This window comes from Oreochromis niloticus, linkage group LG14, assembly GCF_001858045.2.
Source record: "Oreochromis niloticus isolate F11D_XX linkage group LG14, O_niloticus_UMD_NMBU, whole genome shotgun sequence".
In the NCBI taxonomy this organism is placed as follows: Eukaryota; Metazoa; Chordata; class Actinopteri; order Cichliformes; family Cichlidae; genus Oreochromis; species Oreochromis niloticus.
Window position 1 is genome coordinate 33,024,777 of NC_031979.2, and position 12,583 is coordinate 33,037,359.

The 12,583-nt window shown below is 42.4% G+C and overlaps 2 protein-coding genes across 4 annotated transcripts in view; one reads left to right on the forward strand and one right to left on the reverse strand.

The window, feature by feature from the left end:
* The window catches only part of cxcr5 (chemokine (C-X-C motif) receptor 5), a 63,484-nt gene extending 54,046 nt beyond the window's left edge, over positions 1–9,438 (forward strand). The window contains exons 1-2 of one of the 2 annotated variants that reach the window (XM_025897827.1): positions 4,605–4,814; positions 5,184–9,438. In XM_025897827.1, the coding sequence (XP_025753612.1) occupies positions 4,730–4,814; positions 5,184–5,545 (447 nt within the window). In that variant the 5' untranslated portion in view covers positions 4,605–4,729 and the 3' untranslated portion in view covers positions 5,546–9,438. Of the gene's footprint in view, positions 1–4,604; positions 4,815–5,183 lie in introns of those variants that run through there. The other variant, XM_025897828.1, reaches the window with a different exon arrangement.
* cdon (cell adhesion associated, oncogene regulated) overlaps positions 9,387–12,583 on the reverse strand; it is a 32,860-nt gene continuing 29,663 nt past the window's right edge. The window contains exons 16-19 of one of the 2 annotated variants that reach the window (XM_013274392.3): positions 12,262–12,572; positions 12,023–12,102; positions 10,815–11,077; positions 9,387–9,946 (exon numbers count right to left, since the gene is read on the reverse strand). In XM_013274392.3, the coding sequence (XP_013129846.1) occupies positions 9,792–9,946; positions 10,815–11,077; positions 12,023–12,102; positions 12,262–12,572 (809 nt within the window). In that variant the 3' untranslated portion in view covers positions 9,387–9,791. The remainder of the gene's footprint in view (positions 9,947–10,814; positions 11,078–12,022; positions 12,103–12,261; positions 12,573–12,583) is intronic. The other variant, XM_005455094.4, reaches the window with a different exon arrangement.

Consider the following 12,583-nt stretch of genomic DNA (forward strand, 5'->3'; position numbering starts at 1 on the left):
AATCGCAGGTTAAAAAAATCAATGGATGGCAGTTGATCTGAATGCCAGCCCACATCAGTGATGTTCAGCTATTTAGTGCATCATCTTTGTAAATCTCCTTTAGAGGACACTGTTTAAGTTGTTTTAGCCTGCCTGCAGTTTCCGCTTACTCTACAACCTCTACATTTAGGAGCAACCCTCAATGTCATATCTGTTATCATGATGCTTACTTTGTTCTATATTTGGGAGGCATTACTGGTAGTCTTACAAAGTTACTGGTACACATTAACAAAATGGCCAATTGTGGCTCTACCACAAGGTAGAGCATCTAATATTAAAGTATTACTCTAGTGTTAGTTGACATCATCCCTGGAATTGTGTGTGTGCAAATGTAGAAGTGTACAGTGAGTAATGCTTGACAACATAATCCCAGAACTGAGAAAAAGGATTATGCATTATGCCTGAGTGTCGTGCATTAGTTTGTAGCTTCAAATTGTTCAAATTCATTTCCAGACTACATGTAGCCAGTCTCTTCTGCTCCAGCAAGTGTTAGGGCCATCCAGGTATGCTTCCGAAGAATCCACCATAAAATACAGGCCTTAAAATAAAAATGACTGAAAACTTTCTTTTGACTATGTTAGTCTTGACTGAAGTCAGATTTAGTGTCTTTGTTTTCATCAGTTAACATTTGTGTTATTTACAGCTAACCTTTAATCTGTCTAACAATGTCTCACCATGACATCAGTCTTTGCATGCATCAAAAATAAAAAGAAGTTTCTGGGTTACTCATTCAGCTTTATCTATCCACCCAGCAGTTATGGGACTGATTAAAAGATGAATCATTTCAGACATGCAAAATATCTGGCTTGGTTCAAAGTCAAATGTACCTCTGGGCCTTGTTATTTTACTTTGTGCAGCTTTAAAATGCTGGTTAAACATTTACATGCATTTTTTAAGTGTTTGGAAGATTATTTACTTGGGTCCAGAGCTACAGACTGGTAACTTAACATAAAGCCACGGTGCTGTCAAGGCGAAATGTATTAGCGAGCTAGTGAGATTCAATATTTTATGCATCCCACAAGGAAAGTGTACATCTGTAGACATCCTCATTCACTTGAAACTGTAATCAAAACAAGACCATTCTTCTTCAGTTTCAACTGTTCTGCTATTCAAAACAAACTTCTCTAATGGTGATAAATAACGCTGGGGTCTAGAAATAGGCTCTTGCTAAGACTTCAAAAAAGTATGAAAGTAAAAGCAAGCTCATAAGAGACACATTGCAAAGACTTACTAGAACAGTTTTTTTGTTTGTTTTTTGGTTTTTGTGCAGCCCTCAATTATATGGTAGCTCCCTAAATTTGCACTTCAAGACTCGGCGATTAACTAATCAGCTCCTGGAAATAGCTGTACACAGAGAGGTATCAATCTTCTCATCGACCTCTCAGCAAGGAAGCAATTAAGCTTTTTTTTTTTTAACTACAGTGAACAGCTGTTTTATGGATGTGGTTTATTCTCTACCTTGTACTCATTTTAATTGGTTGTAATATTTGATCATTTCAGTATTCTTGTGTATTTGAATCTAGAGTTAGTGATCTGTTTTGCTACTTACCAAGCTTAACTTGGATAGCAGCATGGAAACAAATGGATAACTGCAGAACTGCAGATTTAAGATGACATTTTGTGTTTGTGCACTCTTGGGGCTCAGTTGTGGAGAGGACCCTTCCTGCTGCCCTCGTTCCAAGGCCAGTCAGCTGTGCTGTGCTCTGCTCAGTGATTCAGGTGAAGGCCCAACAGGGAGCCCTCTGCAGAGGAATGGTGAAGTCTAAGACTAGACAAATGAGAAGCCAGCCAGGAGGGAAATAGAGGTCATGAGGGATGGGCTTCTGTGTTTTACGAGCGCAAACCTCTGCAAAACTTGGCTTACCTCTTCACTCTGCTTGCCTGGCAGATAGATGATGATAGAGAAGACATATATGGTAGGGTGGCTAATATATGTTAGCCTGTCTACTAGAGTAATACAACAGTCTCGCTCCACCTCCTCAATGTGTGGTCCATGACCCAACCGTCAAGAGAAGAAAAAGCGGGGAGGAGGAAACCTGCCAGCTGCAGCCAGCGTGAGACTCAAGTCTGAGGACAATGAGTAACAGAAGACAGTTACACTTAGAAATAGGAGGAAGTTCACATTAATAAAAACTGGGTAACGCTCTGAAAAAATAAACACAGTGGTTGCACTGCGCTTTTTTATCAAATAGGAAAATAAAGGAATCATTAAATAAGTGAAAACACACACTCCTTACTGTAAGCCAGGCCAGACCTTTTTTCTCATCCAGCGACTGAATCGTCTTCTGTTTAGCTTTAGTAACACATTCCAGCACAGGTGGTCCTCTACAATGAGAGGTTATCTTTGATTTAAACAATGCCAGTGGTAATGACTGATCTAATCATAGGGCACACTCAAGGAACCCACCTGTTTTGCTAGCTCTGCTGTCTCATAAAGTGCATTATTGCCAAGATCTCACAGTCTGGGAGGGTGGGACATGTTGGGGTGGCAGTAAAGTGTTACACAGACCCCTCTATAGTCTCAGTTATCTGAGTCTGATTTTCTTCTCTCATCTTCTGCCAAGAACAAAAAAAAAGTTGCAAGAGCTCGGCCTGGCCGGATCTGCTCAATGGGGCACTGCACCTGAAAGCTTTTACAGGGCTAAGAGGGTCCAGATAAGAAGCCTTCATCACTAACTCCCCACCAAGGTCACCCCCCACAACAACCACCTTCCAAAAAACATTTTGCTTTTAAAATGACTCACATTTTCCAGTCGCCTGGTCTTTTTCTTATCCATTTTTCAAAAAATATGCAAGCAGCCAGGCAGCAAATCAGGCAGGCAGCCAGCAGATGTGGCAGCTCCTCGTATGCAGGACTACAGTGCTTGGAAAGGATGTGCTTCACCAGTAAAGAATTTGGTCAGCTCTTTCGCCAGCGGAACAGGACTTGCTAGTCTCATTAATGACAACTCACACTTCTTCTCTCTTTTGTCATAACTTGGACATACAGCTCATAGCAGCTGCAGGGCAGTGGTGTGACCGGAGCTGCACTGGCACAGGCCGAGACTTTTGGCGTGCCAAATAAGTTCATTTCTTATCTGAAGTCTATTTTATGATGATCAGATACAATATAAATTACCCCCCATTTTGTACAAGTTTGACTTACTAAGTTGTTCCCAGAGCTTTCAGCCCGATCACTCTTTCCTCTTCAGTGACTGGAAATTGCTCTTTTATCCTGTGATTTTGGCTGAGTTATAAGAGGTTAATATGATATAATAATATTTAAATAGAAGTGGTATGTAAGTAAAAATATGTGAACACCTTGTTACGACCCGGCTCATAGCCGCAACATAAAAGAAGATGAATACCAGATTGTGGGATGAGAAGAGGCTTTATCTTAAAATGGACAACCAGGTTGGCTAAAAATAATGGCTGGTGCCACTAAGGCAAACACAACAAAAGAGATGGACAAAATGGTGAACGGAGAACTAAACTATACTGGGAAAACTAAACTACTGACCCTGAACAGAAACACAAACCTGAACACGAATAACAGCCAGCAGAAAACAGATGAGGGTTGGGCAGCAGGGAAACACACGGATGAGGTATGGTGGATACACAGACGGAGTTAGCTAAAAGTTAGCTCCATGTTAAAAGGTTTCCAAGAAAGTGAACTCATCACAAATTTTTGTGATGTAGATATTTCAAAAAACTGTATGTATCAAATAAGATACACGGGGCATTAAGGGGTTAAAGTCCTCGCAAAATGCATTTGTTTTATATCTGTTTGTTTTCCAGACACTTTCTAAATTTAGCCCCCCTTTCCCCTCTAAAAAAGAGTTAAAGATGAAGCCCTTAGTAATTAGAGCTTTCTCCACAGCCTAGTCTGGAGCTGTGCACAGTTAGAGCAGTTTTATGGAGTGCAGCTTCAGCCTCTACTGCTGCAGCTTGCAGGCCCAAACATTAGCCAGATGCTCTGAGAAACACAGTTTGCTTTTACTGGAAGCTGCTGGGTGGCTCTGCTAATGATATTCACGTTTGTCTCCTCCCAAATCTAGTCCAAACACAGACTATTTTTGTAACAACAAAGATAAGTGAATGAGCGTCCTACTTGAACAAGCAGTCTAAGGATTTTTGGACTAATATCCATACATGAATAATGGAAAAACATGCATTTTTAAGGGTATACTGCTTCCATGAGTCAAAGACTGGATGACACAATGCTTTTTACAAAGTCATGAGGAAGATGGCGTGAATGAGTAGTGATTTATTCAGGTTGCGTGCTTCTCATAGGGTAAATAATAACTCGTTGTGATGGGAGCTAGCGACTTTCTGACCTTGCTAGACCCTCGTTTCCATTTCACGCTGGAGGTGATGGAATTTCTGAAAAGGCTATCTGCACCGGTTTATTCAATAATATATGAAGAGATGGCATCACCGTGACACCCTACACCTTTTACTCTCAGGTCCAGCCATTAGCCCAGTCATGAGTGGAGAGCTGGAGAGACAGGCAAAATGGAGCGACACTGGGGAGGTGGAAGCATTGATGAATAATTTAAAGGGAATCCAGTGTAGTTTGAAAGAAATCTCCCTGTCAGTCCCCCTGCCTCGCTCAGTCACTCTCAGTGTGTACAGCAGTGTAGAGTGGAGAGGGGACACACTATCAGCACTGTGATAGGCTTTAAATAGCCCCCTGGCTTGAGATTTCCAGATGAAACTTTGTGGCACCGCAGAGAGACCGAGGATGATGCCTTATCTCTGCATTCTCCTCTGCTGGATGGCTCTTCCGCTACACGGTAAAGGCTCATTGTACTTAAAGCTTAAAATGTTCAGGTGGAGGCGAGTTGAGGCAAGGAGAATTTCTCTTTATCACACACCGGTATCATTATTTTGTCAAATTGCTAAGCTCAGGCGGAGATATCATAAAATGTGATCTATCAAGTAGGCCAGAGGCATTAAACTGTAAGTGTTTAATTATGTGTTGTTTATGCTGACACAATTCCTTTGCAACGAACTGTGAGGTCTTGAAAAAGTTTTCCAAGGACACCAATTAATGCATAAATCTGTCAATAATGTTGCTTTGGTCTACTTCAGAAAAGAAATAAGAGCTTTTCTTTGCACACAGTCACAGGCAGGTAACTGACTCTGCCTGTCTTGTGTTGCAGGTCTGGAGATATTTGACCCCGAGGAGGTGGAATACATCCGTTCCCATACCAATGCAACTGTGGGAGGCTCGGTCACCTTGGACTGTGGCTCCATTATGCCAACCATCTTCATCTGGGGCTTCACCAAACCAGGAAGCGATAATAATATAGCTTTGGCTTATAACTATGGACAAGGCCCGAAGGTTCAGTCTCAGTCCAGCAACTTGGGTCGCATGCACGTGCCCGTGAACACCTCGGCTTTAGTCATAGAGGAGCTTCAGAGTGAAGCAGCCGGGACGTACACCTGCCAGGCTTTGTATGATACAGACGAAGGGGCCAGGATAACGTTTTACTTCACTCGACTGGATGTAGAGGACAGCTGATTTTCTTTTGTTTACAAATCAGCTAATTTCATTGTGTATGTCTTCATGCAAATTCCCCCCAATATGTTCCCTAATATTTAATAACGCAAATAGTTTTGATGTAATTTCTCCCAGAGTTTGAGTTCTTAGAGAGGAGTTTTGCTCTTAAATACAGGTGAAGACAATTTCACTTTTAAAGGGAACTTGCAGCAATTCTACACAACTACAACTTCAACAGTTTTCAAATATAAACTTTTACTTTTTCATATCTGAGAAAACCTGAGAAAGCTTGGCCTTAAAGATTGCAAGTGCTTTTCCAGAAATCTATGTTGAAGGTGTGAAGTTTGAAACTTGTTATGGTTTGTAGAAGTTTGATTCATATTTTGAAAAAAAAGAGGGACTTTTTGAAAGTCATGTCCTTCACATGTACCTCAAAATGTGTTCCCTTTATAAACATCATCTTTATTATTCCTGTTTATAAATGACGTCCTGGTGAATCGAGATAAATATCTTTGTGTATTTTTAATAAAGAAACTTTGCTGTGTATATAATCCAGACTAACCTACTTCATCTTCCAATACAGGGAAAACACCAGTTTGGGCTGAAACACACTCAAACACTTTGATCAGTGAAAGACCGCACTATTGCCTCCTGCAATCTTTTAAGCCATATAAACTTACAACGCGTGACACCATGTAGACCTGAGGTTGTGGTTTTCATTTCAGTGTTTCTCCACTCTTGCATTTTCTTGATTATTAAAGCCATCTGGGTTTTGTTTTGTGCACTGTACATGACTCATTATACTTGTTCTTTTCTTCAGTGACATATGCTGTTCATGAAATCTTCAGTTGAACTCCAATAACCACCATCCTGCGTTGTTATTCCTTCCTTAAGTACAGAACGCTCGTTAGATAACCTCTGTGTGTTGTTGCTATCAACAGACTGAGAGACGGCGGCAGAGCAGACTGACACACTTCATCATTTTAAAGCACATCGCTCAAGGCTGCAAACTGAATAAACGTTTTAGCCTTTTAGCAATGACAGAAACGCTTGCACATAGAACAAGTTTTCTCCTAAATAATTAATTCGTAAAATAAACATATCGCTACTTATCTTTCTGCACTGGTGCCCTCATTTATTTTTCATCTAGGGTGAATTTCTTCTTACTTGTTAATACTGTTGACTCTGAAGATCAGCTCATGTCAACACAAGGTATCATCAGCACATTCATTATGGATCCTGATCAGTCCGATCAAAGAAATTGCAAATATACCAAGAAAAAGGGGGCAGTTAAGGGAATGGAGGTTAAATAAAGATTAAGAGTATTTTTCCCCTAATTATATCCAACAGGTGCAGTCAGCCAATAATCAGCCAGCTGCTCCAACAGCATGAAAGCGCAAAAATGAAAACGTTGCAGCATTTTTGTGTGCTACAAAGGCTGACTGCAAATAAAGACCAGATATCCTCGAGGGAGACTTTGATTATTAGTCTTAAAGCATTCTGCACATGAGCTCATCCTTCGCAGGGGCCCCGCTGGAACACCGCTGGACTTCATCCAACAACAACACGCTTCACTTGTGGTTTGTGACATCTCAAGGATAAAACCGCCCGTGGCTGAATCAACCGAGTTAACAGCACACTGCCCGATTCATAAGAATCGCATTCATTCAGGGTGTGCTGAAGAGGGGAGAGAGGAAGAATGGTGGGCGGAGGGAAGAGAGGCTGGCGTTAACAGGTCCGCTCTGCAGCAAGGGGCAAAAATTCCAGGGCGGACAATAAGCTTTCTTGTTCCCATGGGCTCCTTAATGAAGGGGTGTAGCTGTGTGGGTAGAGGGTGCAGGACAGGGCTGGGAGAGAGTGCCGACTGACAGACGTGGGAGATGGAGAAGCAGCTCATTTAGAGACAACCCTCTCCTTATCTTTTCCTCATCATCCCAGGCTGCTTCTGTCAGCATCCCCTCTCCCTCCCCGGATAATTTCTCCTTCATTTCCAGCTTCATTTCCTACCCATTGTTTTGCTCTCTTTTTTCTTTCCAAACAGCAACAATAGACACTGTATGGACATAAAATAAATGCTAAGAGGAAACTTGAGTCTGCTTATGTAATGGCTAGTTTGGGGCCATTAGGTACTTTTTTCTCTTTCACACAATTAAATCAGTGTACATTTAAATAACTAGAGTTTCAGGGCTGCCAAAACTTCTACAGAGTCTTCTTAGGAAACAACCGAGTTAAACTCAAGTCAGCTTAATGGACTCTGGCTGCCTTAATGGCACAACAACCTCCATCAAAAATAAAAATAACAGCCGGAAGATGCTGCGCCACGCCTCAGCAGTAGGCGAGCAAATCCAGGAGCCAGGAATATCCCGTATACCATGAGTGGGAGGAGAAATGCCATGCGAGCCAGGGCCTGAGGACTGGCAGCCAACTCTGGCAAAAATCACAGGCAGACAGGCACCAAGCATGGAAAGCCTGCACCGCAGTCATCCTCAGTGAAGCACAGCCAGCCCCGTCATCCGCCTGCTGCAACCCTATCAACTTCAATCAGCCAACACACCATGAAGATTATTTTAAAACCAATAGAGGTTTTAAGCCTTTAGAAAATGGATTTGGGCAACACAGGCTGAAACTTGAGGAGAATATTGTACAAGTGTTTTATGAATGAGTTATCTGCACCGCAGGAACATCACACAGCAACTTTTCACAATTGATTTGCTGGTTTCCTGTATTTGGTGCTTTTCTCACTGTCTGTCATGTTTTTCTCACTCTGGTTTTTTTTTTTTTTTTTACTCTGCAGCAGCAGATTCTGGTACCCAGAACTCGACAAAAGCCAGTAAAAGATTCAGTTCACTGGTGACACAAAATATTATAATGCCCTTTCAATCATGAGAAGCATTAGAATAATCAGGTCTAGATGTTTGTTACTTCTAGCAAATAACTGCACCGAACCTTTAACCTAGAAATTCAGACATCAGCACAATCTGATGTCACATAGACTTTGTGCTGGTTAAATACCAGCTGTTGACTGGGTCATACAGGTAACTGTGTCAGGTAATGTCTTGAAAGTTTTGGTGTAAAGAAAACTGGCTACATTCTCCTTCTTAGCCCTTTATGATACCTGGCCATGCAGTAAGTTTCGTTTCATTCTTTCGTCTTTGAGACATTTCTGCAGGCTAACACAATAACTCACTTTACAGACTTAATAACACTGTGTTGATTTTGTTATGGCCATTTTTCCCCCTGCAAAATAAGACATTAAAAACTGTTTTCTTTCTAAAGAGGTTGACGCTTCGTTTTTAGAACTAGCGATGCCGCACTGATGAGAGGATTTAAGATTTCTTTGCACAGAGTATTTCCTGCTGTTCGTAGAAACATTCTGCCTGTGGCCGAGCATTTGCACTGATGCATTGCAAAGTTATCTAGGCTGCTCACACTTAACAGCTCAGTTTTAATGTAACTACTCAATTTCTCTAATAGATTGCAGTCAGCAGGTCAACAGAGCTCTCAAAGTTAACTGGATTTTGTGTAAAGTGATGACTGATCAAACAGTCAGTGAAGCAAAGCGCATCAGCCTTAATCTGAACAGTGCAGGGAGCGTTCACCCCGTTCAGGGGTCACTGCAGTGGAACAGCCCATCACAGAGCCACATCAAAGGCCTGCCAGAAATATCGATGGCTTTGGATCGAGGCGGGGAAATTCACTACGGCAATCATTCATCGGCTGCTGCACATGAAGGAGGTCAGGAAAGACATTGAAAAAGGTTGTTGTTGACTCTCCCTCTTTTTTTTTATATTATTACAAAACTTTACACAGACAACTGCTAATCTCCACACTTGAGTGGAACACATAGGGACACAACACAACAAAAAATAAAAAGTATTTCTCATTCAAAAGGCATAAATAATATAAAAGACAAACTTTTTTTCTTTAAAACAGATACATTCATATGAAATAATATTTTACTACTACAAAAAATAAATAAGTCATCTAAAGAGTTTTTGATCTTTTATGTCTTTTCGCTTCTCTTCGTCTGACTGCGCTCTCGGTCTCTTGTAGTCCCTCTTTTTTCCCCACATTGCTCATCTCAGCTCAGTCCAATCAACACTTTAGTGTCCTTGTCACCATAACATGCAGTGTCTCTGACTATCCCATCGCTCGCCGGTCTTCCTTTTTTCCACTCTTGATACTTCCACAGCTCTCGTTCAGTCTCTCTGTCTGTTTTCTCTAAACTTCCAAACTGTGGGAGAGAGTGCTTGTGTGTGGGCTATGTTCAGGCCTCCTGCGGGCCAGGCTGGATAAGCTCTCCCGCCAGGCTGCTGCTGGAGATCCACCCAGGCTTTTCGTCACAGTCCAAGTCTGGCAGGCCAAGACTCTCCCAGCGCACCACAGGCCCCTCCGTGTCCACACACTCCGGCTCCTCCCCAGCTGCACACAGAGCGAGAGAGAGCGAGAGAGAGCGAGAGGCTTTGGTTTACTCTTTATATTAAAAAAGACAAGCAGAGATTCTGGAGAGGCCCACAGTGTAATTTGTGGTGACGCCGCATAGTTTGTCTGCATACAACATCAGGATTGGCAGTGATATAAAAATCGACTAGCAATGCAACAGTGCTGAACCGTGAGCGTCTAGAAGTAAATGTTTTAACTTAATGCTCTAATTTCTTAAAGCAACAGACCGATATTTTTACTTGTTAAAAGATAGATATGGGATCTTTTTCCCACTAGGAAATGTGTAGAAAACATCAGCCTACCAGCACTGTAAGTACTGGGTCACCTTCATATTGCATCCACTCGGCCATGAAAATCAATGCCACGAACCTTCTGCTGCACAGTTTTTGCACTGATGGGCAGAGAAGCTTTGGAGCTCTGCAGTTATTGAGTCAGCAGATTGTTGGTGACTTTTACACTCTAAGTGCCTCAGCACTCAGCGACCCCACTCTGCAACGACTCTTACATGGTCTAAAACTTTGTGGTCGAGTTGACGCGGTTCCTTAAACTCTTCCACTTTGCAATAGTGACTCACTCTTTCACCCACTTCTTGAGTTATGATCAAGGAAAATAATGAGACAGGGATATCATAACAGCTACATAACGTTAAGGCGACAAGGTTGTCCCCGCCTACATCTTGATCTATAGCCTCATTATTCGACTGATAGCAAATTTAATTAAATTATCTGTAATCATGTGAGAAGCTTGGAAATAACTTTCATTGCATAATAGGTGCAGTGAGAAGAAATGGAAGACAAAATACATGGAAAGACTTTTAAACTTTTTTTTCTGGAAAAATGTGTCTCACCAGTGTTGTCTGGTAGATAGTTTTCATTGTTGCTGATCAGACAGCAGGAATGCTGTGAGGGCGAAGACTCTTTGTGCTCATCTGATCGGTATCCTGTGTTGGCCTCCTGGTCCACAGAATGCGTGTGGCTATCGTGGCCGCGGCACTGTGATGAAACCTGGCCCAGAGGCACCATCTCCAGCCCGTCCTGCTGGCACGTCGCCACGCGATGCATTAGAGGGAGCGTGCCACTGGAGAAAGTGCCATTGGTCTTGTTGTAACATCTGGTCAGAGACAAACAGAGATGGAAGGGAAACATTCATTAATGCCCGTGCGTTGCTGAGTGCTCACTCTCTGAGAGCTCTTATGAGTGCTTTACATGCTCATTCTTTCTCTCTGAAGGTTTTCCACCAGACACAGAAAAACCCTGAATTAATATTACTAGTCCACAAAACAATGACAGCTCTAACACAACTGGAGCGCTCTCATAGTGCTTCAAAAACTGTTTTCATCAGAGATTACAGGCCACACAGCCTCTAAGTAACTGTGACACATTGTGGTTTTGCTCTTCAGTGAAGTTCCCAAAAGCAGAGAGTTGCACGCAGCAAAGTTGTCCCTGTTTTTCCGAACTCAGCTTCCCTCAATCGGGACATGATTGGATTGTGACCACACCCCCCTCTTTTCCCAGCAGCCGGAGGTAAATAAACACAGGACTCATTAGGTCTGCTGGCTGGGTGCACACAGGGTAAACTGTGATGCTGGGGACCCTTAAATACATAAACAGGACTAAAAGGAAGGCAAATGTGTCCGTGTGTGTGTTTGGATCTCAAAAGGGGCTCTTGAGCACTTCTCAGCGATATCTTAGTAGAAATATGACCGATGTGTATTTTTAGGCCCAATTTGAAGTAAACAACGTTAATTTGAAATCCCAATAATTTCCATTTCCAGATTTTTTTCACTTGTTTGCTTGCTTGTTTCACTTGATTTTCCACACTGATCACTGCAATTAAAAGTAAATAATCTTAAAAAGGGATGTCATATTTTCATTGGAGAAAAAAGAGAAGACGTAAGCAAAGAGTACAGGGACATAAGTATTTAAGAAAAAGGCTATATAACTGGTATTACAAAGCCCATTGAGAACAGTCCAGTTTCAGTTCACCTGCCAAGTGTAAAACGAATCAAAAACCCATACAAACACCTTGCTTAAGAGTTAGATTATGCTCTGTCACCTGTTGTTGTTGCAGAGGTTCTGACAGCTCATACAATCAGAAGACTCTGTTTGGGGAAGAGCTGTGTACATGCTTCCACCCTGACAGGGAGACACAAACACCAGATTAAGCCACACTGAACTGAATTTGTACCTGTGCATGTAAAATACCACCATTTAAAACATCATGGACAACACGAGAAATATAGTTTTTAGTCAAAGTTTTGGAGTATTTTGTGGTGCCACAACCTCAGCACTCACATTATGATGGTGGTGAGGGTGTGAGTGCTCGCAGTCCCGCGTGCTATGCGGCAGGGTGCCGTTGTGGCCATGCGGTGGACCTGGTGTGTACAGATTCCCAGAGCCGTTGAGCAGTGCCAAGCCATTCGGGAGTTTGTGGTGGAGGTGATGGCATCCTTGGGGTAACATCTGGCCACTGTGTCCATAGCCACCGTGGATACCCCCATTAACGCGACTGTTGCCAGGCAGCGTGGTGTAGTCGAGCACGTGGCCATTCAACTCTGGTGACTGGTACAGGTAGCCGGGAGAATCAAACTCTGCAGCAAGAGAGGCTACAATCAAG